The following is an 18,259-nucleotide window of genomic DNA, read 5'->3' on the forward strand; positions in this document are numbered from 1 at the left end:
AAACTACCACTGGGGTGAAGAGTGAGCTGGATCCGGAGAGCAGGGGACCAGCGCATCACCGGGGCAGGGCGCATGTCTAAAGTGCTGAGGTGAGGTGGTTGTTTCTTCCTTTTCTAGCAGACAAGATGAGCACTGGGGAGGGAATGTGTGAGAATCAGGGGCACTTCATTCCTAATAAAGCAGGTGACAAATGTTGGGTCAAGTTTTGAATTCTACCTGCTCGGGGGGAAAGACATGGAGAAACACACACCGCTTCCATTTTCATCCACAGGAGAGGAAACCTGGGAAGACTATCACAGCCAATGATGAAGATTAAGGTCACCATCAAGACTCGGGCCAGGCCCGAAATAGGAGATTAGAGGCCGGAGCCTTTGCACAGCGTCTTAGGCCGCTGGCTTTAGTCTTCTGAAGGCAGGCAGAGCATGGAGGCACTGGCCAGCGTGCAGGTGGGGGGTTAATGGAAATGGCTCTCCTGCCTCTGGGAGAGGAGACCGCAGAGCCAAGACACGCCGTGGCGGAGGGGAGCCACAGAGAGCGCTTAGCTCTTGACGGCTAAAGACTGGAGTGATCGTTCAATATTCGGTGTGGGTGAATATTCTGTGCACAGCAGTTACAAAGAATCTGTGGAGTTTAATTGGACGCAAGAGGGAAGAAGAATTACAAAGAGCCGTCTTGTGACTGGATGGAGACTGCAGATGAGCCAGGAGGGTGTGGAGGCCCCAGCACACAGGGGCGGGTGTGTGGGGTGGCATGCTCAGTGCAAGGTGGACCAGGCACTCTATGATGGAGGAAGAGGAGAAAAACCTACAGATCTGTACTGGTAAGAAAGTGTTTGTCAGGCCGTGCAGATAATGCTAGCTACTTGGGAGGTTGAGGCTGGGCGATCACTGTTTGAGACCAGCCTGAGCAGAGGAGGTTCTGGGACTCCCTCTCCACAGGGAAGCTGGCTTTGGTGGCCATCCTAGCTTTGTGGGGGGGCTGAGATCAAGAAGATGGCGTTTCCAGGCCATCCTAGGCAGAAGAGTCTGTGAGACTCCCTCTCCACAGAAGGGGCTGGTGTGGAGGTGCACACCTGCTGTCCTAGCTCAGACAGGAAGACTATCAGAGGCACACCGTGGTCCAGGCCAGCACCCGAGCAGGCAGTGAGAACCTATCTTAAAACATTCTAGCACAAGCCGGGCGCTGGTGGCTCACGCCTGTCATCCTAGCTACGCAGGAGGCTGAGATCTGAGGATCCCGGTTCAAAGCCAGCCTGGCAGGAAAAGTCCATGAGGCTCTTATCTCTAATAAAACCACTCAGAACACCGGAAGTGGTGCCATGGCTCAAGTGGTAGAGCGCTAGCCTTGAGCTGAAGAGCTCAGGGACAGCGCCCAGGCCCAGAGGTCAAGCCCCACGACCAACAAAGCAAACAAACAAACAAAAAAGGGCTGGAGGTATGGCTCAGTGGTAGAGTACCTACCTAGCAAGTATGAGGCCCTGACATTAGACCTCAGTACCACAGAGTGGGGGAGGGAAAGATATTCAAAGCTTGGCTCAGTAATGCATACCTGTAATCCCAGTGCTTGGGAAGCTAAGGCAGGAGGATGGGGAGTGCCGGGGAGCAGGAGCCCAACTCCACCTCCAACTCCCTCTCCAAAGAGAGAGAGGCGCGCCCTGCAGCAGTCTACAGAAGGGGAAAGGCAGCACCGGCAGGAGGTCTAAGGGCAGACTCACTGTTGATCTTGGAGATCTTCCAGACCTTGTCAGGGACGCTTTGCTTCTGGATTTCGAACTTGAAGGGATCTGTGTTTGGGTGAAGATCCCTGTCTGATGCTCCCAGGATGACCACGCTGAGGTTTCTGGCGTCGTCGCAGACTTCTGCCACAGTGGGATAGATGACCGGGGCGTTGTCATTCACGTCCTCCAGGGTGATCAGCAAGGTTCCTGTGCCAGTAGCCGGTGGGTTGCCTGCAGGATGGGAAAGACTTTATTGTGTACTGGTGCAAGGGGCGGGGTATTCACCCAGCACTGGTGCCATGTTCACACTTTCAAACAGGACCTACAGTGGTAGATGGCTTTATTTTGGTGCCAGTCCTGGGGCTTGAACTCAAGGACTACGTGCTGTCCCTGAGCTTTCTGGCTCAAGTCTAACCACTTGAACCACAGCTCCATTTCCCACTCATTTTTGCTGGTTTATTGGTGATGAGAGCCTTAGGGACTTTCCTGCCCTGCCTGGCTTCAATCTCAGCCTCTTGAGTAGCTAGGATTACAGGCATGGGCTAGCAGCACCCATTTGAACAGTTTGCATTTTCGTATGGGGTTCAGTGGCTTATAAGGCTTTTGTTTTGTTTTGTTGGAGACAGGATCTTGTTAGGTAGCCCAAGATGGCCTCAAGTTCACAATCCACCAGCCTCAGCCTCTCGAGTGCTGAAGCCAGGCCCAGCTTTACTTTAGAAATGTTAGAGCCGGGTTTGCAGGTCACCAGATGCAAACATGTCTTTTGACTTTATCCTGATACGGATTTGATGACAGTGCTGTACCATGTCGGGTCGACGTTCTCAGCGGGTGAGCACATCCCAACACCCCACCCACCCCCACACGCATCATTTTTCACGATCACTGCAGTGTTAGATAGTTACCCACCTGGGACACCCCACACTTGGCCTGGGGTCACCAACGCAGAGCTGCTTTTGAAACATGTACCTCAGGTGAGAGGGCAGAGCCCTGGGAGACCCCCAAAGCTTCAAGGGGGCTGTGAAGAAGACTCAGGGGAGATGAGTTGGAAGAGGAGACGTGTGAGCAGGGGAAGCCATGCAGCTTCGCAGGGAGAATGGTCTCCTTGTCTTTCTGGGGAAGAAGTTTCCGTCGGAGGGTAGAAATGGGTGTAAGGGAAGGCAGGGAGCCCTTCCCCGAGTAGTGAGAGGTTTCAGGGTAAACATTCAAGTAAATATCTACGGAAAATAGAAATGCACGTGGATGCAAGAGTAGATCAGATGGATGGCTGTTTCTTTTCCTTTTTTTTTTTTAAGGTGGGCCTCGAACTCAGTACCTGCTGCTTCCGTGCATTGGCCAGTGCTCTACAGACTGAGCAATGCCTCCGACCCCAGGATGGCTGTTTCTACCAGTGCCATAGCACCAAGGTCTGTTAGAGCAAGAACTCCTAAGCAACTGCATAATGGCTTTGAAGTTGGTTTTTTCACTGTCAGCTCTAGTCATCTGGCCGAATTTCGTCACTGAAAAATTATTTTTCTCTTTTTATCGAACTAATTGAATATCTCAGAAGAATCCATTATGTGTATTTTTTTCCCCACCCTGAATACATTATGAAGTGAAGTCATTTGGGAGAATGGATGGGAAGACATTACCAGCATTTGAAATATGGCCAGAAGAATTGGCCTTTCGTGGACTTAATTATACTTCTGTCTTCAATTTCCCATGTGTTATTCTCAGGCCAGCTGGTGATGTCTTTCTCTGAAGTCAGCAAAATGAGCTTGGTTCCTTGGGTAGTGGGAAAAAATGGCAGGAGGCAAAAAATCTCCCGAGGAAACCTTCTCTACACCCTGATTTTGGGGAGGGGGAACGGTCACATTCAAAATCCCATGTTGTAATGCAAACTATAATGATTGCTTGGTGCTGGTGACTCACACCTGTAATCCCAGCTACTCAGGAGGCTGAGATCTGAGGACTGTGTTTCAAAGCCAGCCCAGGCAGCAAACTCCATGAGACGCTTATCTCCTCCTCCTCCTCCTTCATTGTGGGGGTTTGAACTCAAGAACTCGGTGCTGTCCCTGAGCTTCTTTGCTCAAGCCTAGTGCTCTACCACTTTGAGCTACAGCTCCACTTCTGGTTTTCTAGTGTTTTATTGTAGATCAAAGTCTCACAGGCTTTCCTGTCTGGGCTGGCTTTGAACTGCGATCCTCAGATCTCAGCCTCCTGAGTAGCCAGGATGACAGGTGTGTGCCACCAGTGCCCAGCTTGTTGGTTTTTTTTTTTTTCTGGCTCTGTTTCTCTGCTCAATCCTGTCAGCACGCGATACTCTTAGCCCATCCAGAACCAGGGAAGCCCAGATGGTGGCCAATGTTGGACTCCAAGTGAAGCTCCCCAGGGCTGAAGGCCTGCAGAGGGAGCTAGGGCCCGAGAAACCCAAGCTGCACAGGGTCTCCTGGCATTGCTTTCCTTTCCTTTTTTTTTTTTTTAGTCTGAAACCAGGACTTGAACTCAGTATCTGGTGCTTTGGCTCACTGGCTAGTGCTCTACGAACTGAGCCACACCTCTACACCCCCCTCCTACCCCCTCCCTCCCTCCTACCCCCCACCTGCATTGTTTGGATTCTGACCATGGAGGGGATGAGGGATGAGAAGCAGGGACAAGTTTTCTGTGTGTGTGTGTGTGTGTGTGTGTGTGTGTGTGTGTGTGTGTGTGTGTTTGGGTCCAGTTGTGGGGCCTGAACTCTGGGCCTGGGCGCTGTCGCTCAGCTCTTCCGCTCAAGGCTAGCGCTCTACCACTTGAGCCACAGCACCACTTCTGGCTTTTTTCTTTTTGCTTATGTGGTGCTGAGGAATCAAACCCAGGGCCTCATGCACGCAAGACAAGCACTCTACCACTGAGCCACCTTTCCAGCCCCTTCTTTGTGTTTTTCTATCTCCAGAATTTTTCTTTGATTCAGAGTCTTGACCAAACAGTATTCTCCCATAGCCAAAAAACTGTGGAGCTTTTGCTTCCGGGTTGCGTTATTCTGAAGCTATTCGTCTAAGCTGTGTACCTTGTTGGTAATAGACACAGCCGGAAATGTGGGATGACTCTAATTTAAAAAATGTATATTCGATTGGAAAAGGATTAGCAAGGAATATATTAAACCCAAGTGGTGATTATCTCTCCAGGCAATTAACATTAAAATAATACCTTTCTGTATTTTTCATTTTCTTTACAATAACCATAATTGCAATAATAATCACAAAGACAATATTAAATCCAAAAGTTATATGGGGATTAAAAATGCTTTCAGTTCTTTTCTCTGTTCTTTCTTTTCTCTCTCTCCTTCCCTCCCTCCCTTCTCTCTGTCCTCTCTCTTTCTCTCTTCCTTCCTCCCTCCCTTCCTCCCTCCCTCCTTCCCTTCCTTCTTTCTTCCTTTCTCTTTCTATAACGTAGTAAATTAGCAAATTCAGAGCCATGCAAGTGGAGTAAGTGCTGTCATGAAGGGGCAGTGGGTGAGGTGGTCAGTGTGAAGGGAAGATGAGGAAGAAGAGGAAGAGGAAGAGGAAGAGGAGGAGGAGGAGGAGGAGGAAGAGGAAGAAGAAGAAGAAGAAGAAGAAGAAGAAGAAGAAGAGGAGGAGGAGGAGGAGGAGGAGGAGGAGGAGGAGGAGGAGGAGGAGGAGGAGGAAGAGGAAGCAGCAGCAGCAGCAGCAGCTGGGTACCAGTGGCTCATACCTGTAATCCTAGCTCTTTAAGAGGCTGAGATGTGAGGATCAAGGTTTGAACTCAGCTCAGGGAGGAAAGTCTGTGAGACTCTTACCTGCAATTAACTAGCAAAAAGCCAGAAGTGGAGCTATGGCTCAAGTGGTAGGGTTCTAGCCTTGACATAAAAAGGTAAGGGACAGTGCCTAGGCCTTGAGTATCAAAACAAAAAACCAGAGAGAGAAGGGGGGGGGGGAGGTGGGAATAGGAGGCCCCCTGAGTTCCTTGGAGTCTGAGTGCTAGGACTTTCCTGAGCGGTGGGCTGGGATTGGGCTGGATCTGTGTTCAAGGCCATGTTCTCGTCACTGGCGGGAGTGTGCATGCAGAGACACTGTGAGAAATGAGAGCTGGCAAAGCAAGAAGCTGGAGGCCCGAGTCCCGGGACACCACGGGAGGAGTTGTGTCCAGATGTGGACCCCAGGACAGCTGGGTGGTGAGGCTCGTGTGTAGGGTGGGAGGCCTGGGGAGGTCATGGTCTGCTCCCCATTCCATGTTTCTGTTGAGCCTTCGGTGGGGGCTGGGAGCCCGCGAGGGGCAGAGGTTTTGCTGCACGAGACGGCTCTAGCCTGGCCCTTGTCTTTGCAGAGAGCAAGCCGCCCTCCCCTCGCTGAGGGTCCCCTGTTCATGATTTTGTTTATCCCCTGTCTCCCAGAATCCTAACGACTTACAACTCATTTCCATGTGTCTCGGAGCCCAGACCCCCATTGTTTTTAACTCATAAGCATTTTTATTGCTTTGTTAATAGAGATCTTGATAATTTCATTTTAGAAAGCATATCTGTTGAAAAAAAATTAATAGCAAACCAAATACAATATAACCTGGCAGAAAAATAAGTTTACAAAGCGGAAAGCCAGCTTCCTGTGTGTAACACCCGTGGGGAATGACGCCACATAATTCGGACTAAACTTCTCTTAGGAGACGCGGGAATCTGAGGCCGGGCTGTTGGTTTATCTTTGATTTGACTTTTTGGGTTGACGTAGGAGGGAATAGAGAAGTGGGCGGAACTGATCAGGAGGCCATGTTTAGACGTGACAGATTCATTTCATTCCCTCCGTCCATAGTCCTTTTCGGAGACTCCTGTCCTGTGCTTGTGGGGAGAGTGGGGGGGCTGACAGTGGGGTGGCTGGCTGATCCTGGGGGTGCAGGTGAACAGGAAGGCAGCCGGGAGGCCAGGCCAGGGATGGGGCCCACAGTCTGGGCAGCCAGGGCCCCGGGGCGGGGGTGGGGGGGTAGCTCCTGGGGGCTGTGAACCCAGAAGGACCGCCTGGGAAGGCTGGGAAGGCCGGCTTGTGGAGGGCGTGGGCTGGCGTGGGGCCTGGGTGGCTGGCAATGCTCTCCGGGGAGGAGGACGCATTGCAGCACGTCCAGGTGACTGTGCCGGCCCCGTGGGCACGGCTGATGGCCTTTTAATGCCCACATCTATTTCTTTCCCGTGAAGGTGGAGGAGCGTGGTGTGTAAGACGGCTGAGCGGTCGGTGGGTGTGGAGCGTGGTGTCAGGTGGATGGATGCTGTCCAGCCAGAGGCCAGCTCCCTGAATTGCCCCCGGAGTAGACGGAGGCGTTTTCTGGCTGTCTAATGGGTGCCGTGGCCTATTCTGTGCATAGGGCTCTGTGGCTTTCCTGTGCCCAGATCCCCACCCGTGCGGCCACAGAGGGCGTTTCCCTGTCCGTCTCAGACACTGAGTTCACCCCTGAAGGACCATCCTGTCAGCTCATCCTCAGAAGTCAGCCCGCCTGGTGCGGGCAGCTCAGCGGGAGGTTCTGAACCCTGCAGGCTCTAGGGATTTCCATCCATGCTCTGGTCTTGGTGACAAGCTGGTGACATCGGCCTCACTCTGCAGACAGGGATGCTGAGAGGCTCAGGGACGAGGGGAGCTGGTGCATCCTGCGATCTGTGCCGGTCTCATCACAGCCTGCCCCCCCCCCCCCCTCCCCCCCTTCCCTCTCTCCCCCTTCCCTCTCTCCCTCCCTCTTGCCAGACCTCGAGGGCCAGTTTTTCAGTGACAAAACTGTAGCCTCAGTGGAATGCTTGGTGGCTCATGCCTGTAATCCCAGCTATGCAGGGGACTGAGATCATAGTCAAAACCAGCCTAGGCAGGAAAGTTTGAGAGACTTATCCCCACTTAACTAGCAAAAAGCCTGGGGGGGGGGGATAGGAGGGAGGAGAGGAAGAGGGAGGGGGAGAGGGAAAGGGACAGGGGGAGAGAGGGGGCAGGAGAGAGGGAGAGGAAGAGAGAGAGAGTGTGTGTATCTCAAGTGGTAGAGTGCTAACCTTGACCAAACAAGCTAAGTGAGAATGTGAGGCCCTGAGTTCAAATCCCACTACTGGCACACACGCGCGCACACACACACACACACACACACACACACGCACACATGCACACACTTGTAGCTAGTATTTTCGGCCTGATTAATACTTTGCTGTGTTTGAAATAACACAGAATGATGTCTGGGCTTGCTATACATTTATTCTCCCTCAATTAATGTAACAGTGGAGATAAGACCTGTTAGGGCTCCATAACTAATGACTTGATTTTATCCAAACCAGCATCTTTTGGGTAGAATCAATGTACATTGACAACCTTCCTTTCTCCCCCGCATCAATGAACTCTTGGTTGACCTGCGGCAAGAACAAGACCCTGACTCTGCTCTTCTGAAGTTCGGGTCCCCTCCGAGCCCCAGCTTGGGGCTGTTTGTGTTCAGTGGTTCGGCAATCATCTGCACTAAGTAACATGCTTTGTCTTTTAATCAGTCTGAATGTACGCTGAACAGCATGTCACTTTTTAATCTGTGGCTTTTCAGGACACCAATCTCTTGGAGGGCAGAGGGGAGAGACAGATTGGGCTGGGAGACATCTTAGCTTATGAAAATCATGACCGTGGAAATGGAGCTGTGGCTCAAGTGGTAGAACACCAGCCTTGAGTCAAAAAGCCAAGTGAGAGCACAAGGCTCCGAGTTCAAGTCCCGGTACTAGTACACACACACAAGAATCACAATCTTAGGGATACCCAGATTGTCTCTGTTATCCTGACTGTACCCCTGTGTATCATCTTGACGACTCATACTTTTTGACTGACAAACTCAAACATACTTACTCTGTGTGGGAAAATGCTGTTGAATTTAGTAGGACTGTGGCTTTTTATTCTAACCCCCTTCCCCTTCCCCCTCCTCGTTCTCTCTCCTTTTGTTGGTACTGGGGTTTGGACTTAAGGTCTCATACTTGCTTGGCTTGCTTGGTGGGTGCTCTACCACTTGAACCATGTCTCCAGCCTAACTTTTTGCTGGCTATTGGAGAGGGAGTCTAGTAGACTCCCCCCCCAACAGTGACCTCAAACTGTGATCCTCCAGACCTCAGCCTCCTCTGAGTAGCTAGGAGACCCAGGAAGACTTCATCTAGACTCCTGTTTTTTTTTTTTTTTGTCAGTTGTGGGGCTTAAACTCTGGGCCTGGGTGCTGTCCTTCAGCTCTTCACTCCAAGGCTAGCACTCTACCTAGACTCCTGTTTCTATCACTGAATGTCAGGAAGAGGCAGCGAGGAATAACATCCCCTTCTGTTTGCATTCTCTGCAGAATGCTGGTGTGGGATGGGGACATTGGGGTGAACGTGTCCCTGCTGGCTGGAACTCCTATGTAAAGGGTGCTGGTTTGGATCAAACCAAACCACTGGTGATGGTGGCACCGTTTAGAACTCCTTTTCAGGCAGAGGCCAGCCCTGGTCGGTAACATGCAACCATCACGGATTGCTGAACCTGTCCAGGTTCTGAACACGATAGGGAGGTAGGGAACATGGGACAGGTGAGATGGATGGGGAGGAGGAGGAGGAAAAGGAGGAGGAGGAACGGGGGGGAGGAGGAGCAGGAGGAGCAGGAGCAGGAGCAGGAGGAGCAGGAGCAGGAGGAGGGATGGGAGGAGGGATGGGCAGCGGAGCGAGCTCTGAGCTGGGCGGGTCAGGTCTTCCCAGGGGACCCTAGCAGCCGGCACCAGGCCAGCTTCAGCTCCCATTCCCCTGTGCGACCGGCATTTGGCCCCTGGGAGAGGAGCCCAGCCGCACAGCGCCCCTGGGCTCTGCCCAGTGCTGGTGACCCACGGCCCAGCCCGGCCCGGGCCCGCACCTCCCAAGGGACCGCCTTTCACTGCATTCCAGAACGCTTTCTCTCCGGCTTGATAGTTCTGTAACGGTTATCGTTTTCTCCCCTTTCCTGACACAGGGTGGCATTTCTCTGCTGTGGAAATGTTTCACAGGGTTACTCCATGCTGAAGGCCAGACTGAACCTTTCCAGAAAATACGCACCACGGAAGGCAAAGGACCATTCTCAGCTCTAAGGAGAAAAATGCTGGCCTGCCACGCCGAAGGCCACGTAGCTCTCATCTGCAGGAGTCAGGCTTCGCCGACCCCTCACTCAGCTCTACAGCCCGCTCTGAGTTGGCAAAACAAATTCATTTCAGCTAGACTGGAATGATCGTCTCAGGTACTTTATGGCTCATTAAAATTGCTAATAGGCTAGCGCTGGCTGCAATCCTCGATACTCAGGAGGCTAGGATCTGGGTGACTGTGGTTCAAAGCTAACCCAGGCAGGAATGTCTGTGAGATTTTATCTTCAGCAAAAATCAGGGCAGGAGGCATGGTTCAAATGGTAGAGCACCTAGATTTGTATGCTTGGGGTAGCTTCCAATGTTGATCCTCAGATCGCAGTCTCTTGAGTAGCTGCGATTACAGGCGTGAGCCACTAGATAGGCGTGGAGTTTGTGACCCTTGAGTATCTCAGCCCTGAGAAACCCCAGAGGAGCCGGCTGTGCAATTTGGAGGTAACCAGCCCAGCTCCCAGCACCAACCTCCCTGTACTTTCAGTGTCTTCCATGAGAAGTGGGCGTGCGAGGAGAGCTTGCTGCCTCTGGTTGGTCCCTGTCCCCTGGGAGACTCCAAGAGATTTCCCATTGTCCTTTGAAAGGTACTGGTCCTCAGGGGCAGGTGGCCATGGGGTGGGAGGAGCAACCTCCACTTTCTTGCCTGTCACGTGACTCTGACAGGGTTTCTGGTTTCTTGACCTCTCGGGCCCTGCCTGGGTCAAGCCTGCCTCTCACCCTTCCTTTTTATCACTATGGTTTGGCACAGATTCCCAAGTGACTCCTTGCTTGGGAAAAAAACCAACAGGGAAGATTTAGCTTCTCTGGTGTTAAATGACAAAAAAAAAAGTCTGTACTATTTTTCATTATCTCAAATATACGGAGTTGGAACGAAATTAGTAAAAACAAACGCTCACGTTGGATAAAGTGGAGGCACCAGTTCCTACGATTAACTTGGATCTAACAAAGTGTTGTCTTTCCCTGATTAAACACCATAGAAGTTTCCAGTGAGTAGAGGAAAACAAGCCTTCCAACCAGAGTTACTCTGATTTATGAAGTCTTTCAAGTTCATGTTCTTTTTGCTCTCCGTCTTTGGGGCTTTGTTCTAGATGATCATTCCTCACGATGGTTCTGAATAGTAATTAGTGCCAGCCTGTCTTGCACATGCTTCTTGAGGGACATTTCGCTCCTTGCGACATCTGTGACACGGGCTTTTGATCTCTTTATCTGGTATTAGTGTTGGAGAGTTGGACAGTAAGCCCACTGCAGGCTGAGTTTTCTTTGGGTCACAGAAGGATTATTCTCAGCCCCAGCTTTTTTCTCCAGAGCCCCACTGGGGCAGGTGACAGTTCATATGGCTTGTGACAGAGGTCTGAGGGCCGGGTCTGGCCGCTCATCTTCCCAGGAATTATCCTGCTGGCTTTCTAGCGGCAGCACGTGAGCCCCAGAGTGAACGAGCAGCTGCCAGGCTCCCGCCTGACCATGGAGGGGGGCGCTTGAGCTCGCTGCCCGAGCCATGCTGGACGCGATCGCCTTTCCATGGCGGCCTGGGCGTCCTCACGCTCAGAAATGTCCCCAGCCCCCATGTGCGTGCTCGAGGAGCGGCCTCCCTGCCTCCACTCCCCGACGCCCCGCGTGCACCCCAAGAATCAGAAGCGCCCAGATACGCTTGAGCCTGACAAGAGCGCCCGGACAGCGTCCTCGAAGCACTCACCGCTGTCGGTGGCCAGGAAGAGGGCGGTGTAGACGCTGTTGTGGACGAACGGGGACTCTCGGTCCAGCACGGCTGTGGTGTCCACGGTCCCGTTGATGGGGTTGATGCTCAGCCAGCCCGCTGGGTCCTTGTACAAAGAATACCTGGAAGAAAACCCAAACAGCAGCTGGCATTGGAATCTCCTGAGCGTGGCACAGGCCCAGACTTCATGCCAGCTTCCGCCGCCGTCCAGCCAGCGAGGGCTGATGCTCAGCTTGGGGGAGTGCGGAGCCTCCTTCCCTCCTGGAAGGTTTAGCACAAGGTCGCCCGGCAGCCACAGTGCAGAGCTGCGCTGAGAATGCATGTGTGCATGGGGTCTGGGCTGAGGAACATCTGTTCAGTGCTAGGAGTCAGCCACAGACACCTTGCCTGGGATGGGGGGGGGGGGCAGCTGAATGCAGCCCTGGTTTCTCTGAATGGGAAGATTGCTGTCGGGGTTTCTCTGCCTCTGTCTCTGAGGACGGACGGCTGGGGGGCGGGTGAGGGCCCTGCACACCCCACCCCGCCAGCTTTGGCTGGTCAGCTGCAGGACCACATTTCTCCAGATGAGCATGCTGCAGCTATGGCCATGCCAGCCCCCACAGGGGGAGAGCCCCCCTCCTCCCGGAGCCTGCTTTGAGATCCGGCTAAAGGTCTGGAAATGGAACCCTGAGCTGCTTGGGGGTGCCCTAAACCCCATCACAAGTGTCCTGAGAGGAAGGCGGATCTGAGACTCACAGGCCCGGAGAGGCCCACGTGATTGCAGAGGCTGAGAGGAGAGGCTGCGTCAGGAACAAGCTGGCTACAACAATCACAGACTGTGCGCAGCTCTTATAAACACCACCACATTTGTTTCTGGAATCAACCTTGTTTTGGGGAGGTGAGGTTGCTGGAAATCAGAGAGGCTTAGCAACTTGTCCCAAAGCAGCCCAGCTGAGGCTGGATTCCAGAGCCTGGGTCTGGGCTCATCATGCGCAAGGCTGGGCTTCGCTCACCAGCGCGTGGCAGGCCTGACAGCAACGCTCAGCGAGCGAACCCCGTGTCTCGACTCCTTCAGTGGAATTCTCACAGGGAAGATGCATAAAGGTCCACATTTCCCCCCACCCTGGGTCCTTAGGTAACAAGTTCACAGCAAATCCAGGAGTGGTGTGTGGTGGGTCCACAGATTTACAATCATGAAAATTCCAGATGGACCATGTTTCATTCCCTCATTATTCAACCCAGCTTAGAAAATAAATAAAAAAGGGGGTGAAAGAATCTAACTTTTTCCCGCGGCAAGCAAGAGGCTGCGTTCCTCTGTGTCGCTTATTTATTTCTGTCTCACAGCGCTACAGTGTGACCGCACAGTGAGCACATCCTTGTGCTGCGGGGTAGCCACACCGCACAAAGGCTTAGGTATGAGCTCAGAACCGGCCTCTGCTTGGCGTGAGCAGTCTGGCTGCCTGCCTCTCCTTTCCAGGGAAAGCTGGGGCTGGGGGGCTGGGGCCGGGTGTTTTTGCAGGCTCCATAGTTCACTGTTTTTCCTCTTTAAAAAGAAATCAGATGGGCTGGGAAGGTGGCTCAGTGGTAGAGAGTTTTCCTTGCATGCATGAGGCCCTGGGTTCAATTCCTCAGCACCACATAAGCAGAAAGAAAAAAGCTGGGAGTGGTGCTGTGGCTCAAGTGGTAGAGCGCTAGCCTTGAGCTGAAGAGCTGAGGGACAGTGCCCAGGCCCAGAGTTCAGGCCCCATGACCGGACCCAAACAACAACAACAAAAAACAACCCCCCCCAAAAAACCAATCACATAGCCAGGTGTCTACCCATGGCTCATGCCTGCAATCCTGGCTATTTGAGAAGCTGAGATCTAGAGGATGGCGGTTCAGAACCAGCATGGGTGGAAAAGTCTGTGAGGCTCTATCTCTGAAGACATGGCTCAAGTGGTAGAGTGCCAGTTGTGAACAAACAAGGGCCTGAGTTCAAATCCCAGTACCTGGGCACATGTATACATGCGCATGCTTGCATGCACACACACATGCACACACAGAGCAATCAGGCACCCGGTTATGGTCTTTGTGCTTACACAGGACTAAAGTGGTTTTTTTCTCTGTGTTTATTTGGGGCCTCTTCCCCAGACCCCACATGGAGGGGGGCCTGTGTCCCACACACCCCCTTGTATAGCCGTTGCTCCTCAGATCAAGACCAGGGCAGAGGGCACAGACAGGCACTCCATCTGTCATGGCCTTCCGTGGGCCCACACCATTTCCCAGTGCCCACGTAATCCAAACTAAGAGCTGCAGCGCTCTGGGTACCAGCTGGGTCCTGACACACTGGGACCAAGGTTCCGCCACCCCGCATCAGCTTTTCCACTTTCTGGCTTTTCAGCTCTTTTGTCAAATCAGCTCTTTGGACCAAGTGGCCAGACACTGAATCGTGCTGATGTTTTATTTAAAATAAGCCTCTCCATACACAAATGCTGTAGGATACTTTCTTGCTTCTAGGCCTGAGAAATGCAGATGCCTTAGTAAATTGGAGTTTCTGGGCAATTTGTCTGTAATGTGAACACTGCTTGTTACGGAGAGGAGAATCAAATTAAAGACGGAGCTCATTTAGGTCTGTGCTGCGGCTCACAGAGTGGCTCTGAGCTCCTGCCAAGCCTTGGTTATGTCTGGGGTGGGGGTGGGGGTGGGGTGGGAGATGTCAGAAATTGAGGCTGATGGGCTAGAGGCCGGAGTCAGGTATTAACCTGGAAGGACTTTCTGAGCCGAAGGCTGTCTATCTTCCTTCTTTTGGTGGGAAGGAGGAAGGAATGGGGGGCTTGGCAGGCCTCTGGGTGTGGCTCTCTTTCCCTGCTGGCTCCCCTAGGCATGGTGCCTACAGGAGAGGAGTTAGGGGGTTGAACTCAGGGCCTCCTCTTCCTGCAAGTGATCTACCGCTGGGGCCACACATCCAATTCTTTTTTTGTTTTTGTTTTTTGTTGGTTGTGGCGCTTGAAACTCTGGGCCTGAGTGCTGTCCCTCAGCTCTTCAGCTCAAGGTGAGCGCTCTACCACTTGAGCCACAGCGCCATTTCTGGTTTTCTGCTGGTTTATTGGAGATAAGAGTTTCATGGACTTTCTGCCCGGGCTGGCTTTGAACCGAGATCCTTAGATCTCAGCCTCCTGAGTAGTTAGGATTACAGGCGTGAGCCACTGGCGCCTGGCATACATCCAGTTCATTTTGCTTTAGTGTATGGCTATTCCCCCTCTGCTTCTCAACCAGCTGGGATTACAGGCACATACCAACACGCCCAGCTTGGTGTTTTTTTTTTTTAAGATAAGTTCACATGACTTTTTTGCTTAGGCTGGCCTTGAACTGCAATTCTCCTCTGCCTCCAGCATGGTTGGGATTATAGGTGTGTGCCACCATGCCTGGCCTGAGTTGCTGTTACCTTCAGATGGACCAAGCCTTGGTTCCTTCCAGACACTCTAACTCTTCCCATGACAAGGGACTGCGGGCCCGGATTCGAGACGGGCAGTGGACCACGTCTGATGTGCTGTGGGTCCGTTTCGCAGCACACGGCTGGGAGCGGGATCTCTTTTTCACTTTTCCTGCATATTCCAAACAACTGCTCCTGCCCACCCAGCCTGCTACCCTACCCCTACTCCTAAGTCCTGAGAAGGCAGTTATTAAAGAAAAGCAAAATCTTCACAAATGCCTCTCAATGATCATTTCGCTATTGCTGTCAGCCAAATCGATGGCAAAGAAATACAGAAAAACAGACTCAGTGTGTGAAAGCGGGAGTTGGTCCAGGCCCTGGGCCCCTGCCGGGGAACTGTGGGGAAGACATCAGAGACCAGGCATACCCTGAGCCCCCTGGAATAGGGTAGCTTGCTCAGTGTGGGTGGGGCCATGCAAATGAGCCTCCCTCCACAGGGTAGCATGCCCACTATGGGTGGGGTTATGAGTTTCCCTTCCAAGGGAATGAGCCTGCCTCTGAAAGGGTGCAGAGCGGAAGGCTGCTTCCACCACTCCCCATCCCTCTGCTTCGCCCAAAGTTGTCAATCCCAGGAAGTGCTCGTTCCTCACGTCTCAGGCTCAGGGCTTGTTTCTGGCAGCTGCTCTGAGCCTGCTTTATCCTGGAGAGACAATTTCATCTCTCAGAGTTCTCTACACAAGTTTCCTCGTATTCTTGGCTCTTCCCATCCCTCACATCGTCACCTGACGCTGCCAAATAGACTGTCTGCTGGCTCAGTGTGGACAGCCTGCCTTTGAGGGCAGGTAGCAATGCACAGGCCCGTGCGACAGACACATGGACAGAGGGTGATGGCTACCTAGCAACGTGTCCAAGGAAATGGCTTACAAGATTAAGGCAAAACAAAATGAGCAAAACCCAATCGGCCTTCCCACTTTTGCCTGCTTGGCATTAGCTGATCGGAACGCTGCGGGGCTCAGAGCCTGTGTGCCGGGGCTTGGCTCCAGGTGGCAATGTCTGCACCAGAACCAGGCAGGATTGGCATATCCCTGGTCCTAGGCAGCATTTTTTTCCTCCAAGTCCAGAAGATGCCTCGCTCCTGCCACAAACCTGGCCTGTGACCTTTAGGGCTTGACTTTGGCTCCCACCCTTGACTTCTGCGTCCAGCTACCAAAGACGTGACACCATATTCCCTGGTTCTTTTTGATTCTAATAAATCATGCCAGTCTTTACTCAAGTGATTGTTACGCATGCATGAGCAAAAAAGTTATAAAATTATCCCTGGCAGGCAGATGCAAACGGAGATCCTGGTAGTTTTTCGTACATGTCATGTGACATTTTACAATATAGAGTGAATGCAGAGAGAAAGAGAGGGGGGGGAGGGGGAATCATTAAAGGTGAGAAAAATAAACAGCCAGGAAAGAATGGCTGTATGAATTGCTCTCTGACATCAGCAGGATCATTTTTTTTTAAAAGTAAGATCATGAGAAGTCGATTTATGTCCCCAGAGCCAATGCAAATGCAGGGTCTGCCTCATATCCATTTATCAGCTCCCAAGAGCTGATTTATGGTCCAACCGCCTGCTTTGTATTCTGACTGGCTTGGAAGGTTAACTGACAACACAGAAAGAAATATCCTCCGACTCATTGCAGATGACGGGTTATAAATGGCGCAACTTGATTTTTCTCCTCTGGAAAATTAGTGTTTTGAAACATGCATTAAAAATTAGTCCTTCTCCAAGTGTTCCCAGACCCAATGGTCTGGGCCATCTCTTTGTTGTTGGTTTAGCCATGTAATGTCCTCATAACACTGGATGGGAAACAACTGCCTTTGCTTTAGAACGTTCTAGATCCACGTCCTCCTGTGGATTCAACACCCCGTCACCAGCCATGCTGTGCCCGAGACACCTGCCCTCCCCTCCTGCAGGGCTGTGCTGTGCACGTTTGGGAAGGAGGTGCCACAGGGGGTGTGTGACAGAGGCTACTGGGTCAGCTGACCCGGACTGTACTTGGAGCTTCTGCCTGGCCTGCATGGTGCCTGGTGGACAAGCCTTCATCTAGGTGTCCATGCGGTGGAACCCAGAATAAGACACAGACTCCCAGGCCCCAGCCTTGGTGTTCTTGTCTGGTGGTCAGGGTGGGGCCTGAGGCTCTGTCCTTCTAGAATCCTCCATGGGATTTTGCTGCAGCTGATCCAGCAACAGGCCCTGGAAGGGCTTCTCCGAGCCCAAGGTTTCTGGTACAGGTGGAATGAAGCATGTTAGACTGAAGGGAGATGGGTGGGGACGACCAGAACCCGTCTCCCACCTGGGGAGATGGCCCAGCATCTCCCTCCCCCGCCCCCACCCAGCTGAGCACCAAACCCTCACCATTCTCCCTTCTTACGTCCTAGCATCCATCTACGTTGAGTTCCGTCAGTCCCTCAGTTCCAGGACACCCTCGCTCCTGCATGCCTTCCACCCCCCCCCCCCGCCTCCCTCTCTCCCCCAATGCCCGTCTTGTGTCCACATGAGCTTCTTCTAACGCTCAGATGGACCCCGGCCCCCTTCTGAGCCTGGCTGTGGGACCTCTCTGCTGCCTGCAGATCGGGCTCTATCCACCTCGGCTCACGCCGTCCCGCGCGCACAACGCACTCTGGGAGCAGCTCCAGCGCTTCGGAGCCTCTGTGCCTTCGCTGATGTTATTGCCTCTGCCCCAACATCCTGTGCGTGGTCTGTCTGCAGGTCCTTCCCTGACTGTGTCTTTCTCTCTGCTCTTGTCACAACGTCTCTGTTGTCGAGGCTCTTGGGCTCAAAGCATCTCTTCATGCATCTACCTCCTCCTCTAGGTGGGGTGGGCCTGGCGACAGAGGAATCGAACCCAGGGCTTCCTACATGCAAGGCAAGCGCTCTACCACTGAGCCACCGTCCCAGCCCACGGTGAGGCAAGTGAGGAGGTCCTGTGCACATGTTCACGGATCTATCCACGCATCTGTCCTTTCTGTGTGTAGCTGTTAAGTCCTAGGTATTCTGTATACTGCATGTACGAAAGCAGAGAGAACGGGACATTCCTGTCCTCATATGCCTGGTGTTCTAGGAGAGAGAAAGACAGAGCGTGAGAGCAGGAGAGAGAGCGAGAGCGAGAGAGAAGTCAAAAGAGAACAGGCAGCAAACGACACAAGAACTTGCAGAGCTGTGAAAGACATCACGTTGGACGACGGTCCCAGGAAGGGTGGGTGGGGGAGGAAGAGTTGGGGGTGTGCGATTCTTTGGTGGGTACTCAAGAAGGCTCCGAGGAGAAGGCAGGGGGGCGCTCACTGGACAGGAGAGGGTCCCATGCAG

At 52.7% G+C, this 18,259-nt stretch overlaps 1 protein-coding gene across 1 annotated transcript in view; it reads right to left on the reverse strand.

Annotated features, from left to right (window-relative positions):
* Cdh13 (cadherin 13) overlaps positions 1-18,259 on the reverse strand; it is a 726,505-nt gene that overhangs the window by 7,007 nt on the left and 701,239 nt on the right. The window contains exons 11-12 of the mRNA XM_042671463.1: positions 11,493-11,635; positions 1,715-1,948 (exon numbers count right to left, since the gene is read on the reverse strand). Of these exons, the coding sequence (XP_042527397.1) occupies positions 1,715-1,948; positions 11,493-11,635 (377 nt within the window). The remainder of the gene's footprint in view (positions 1-1,714; positions 1,949-11,492; positions 11,636-18,259) is intronic.

Source organism: Dipodomys spectabilis, unplaced genomic scaffold, assembly GCF_019054845.1.
Source record: "Dipodomys spectabilis isolate Male_0828 unplaced genomic scaffold, ASM1905484v1 ptg000628l, whole genome shotgun sequence".
NCBI lineage: Eukaryota > Metazoa > Chordata > Mammalia > Rodentia > Heteromyidae > Dipodomys > Dipodomys spectabilis.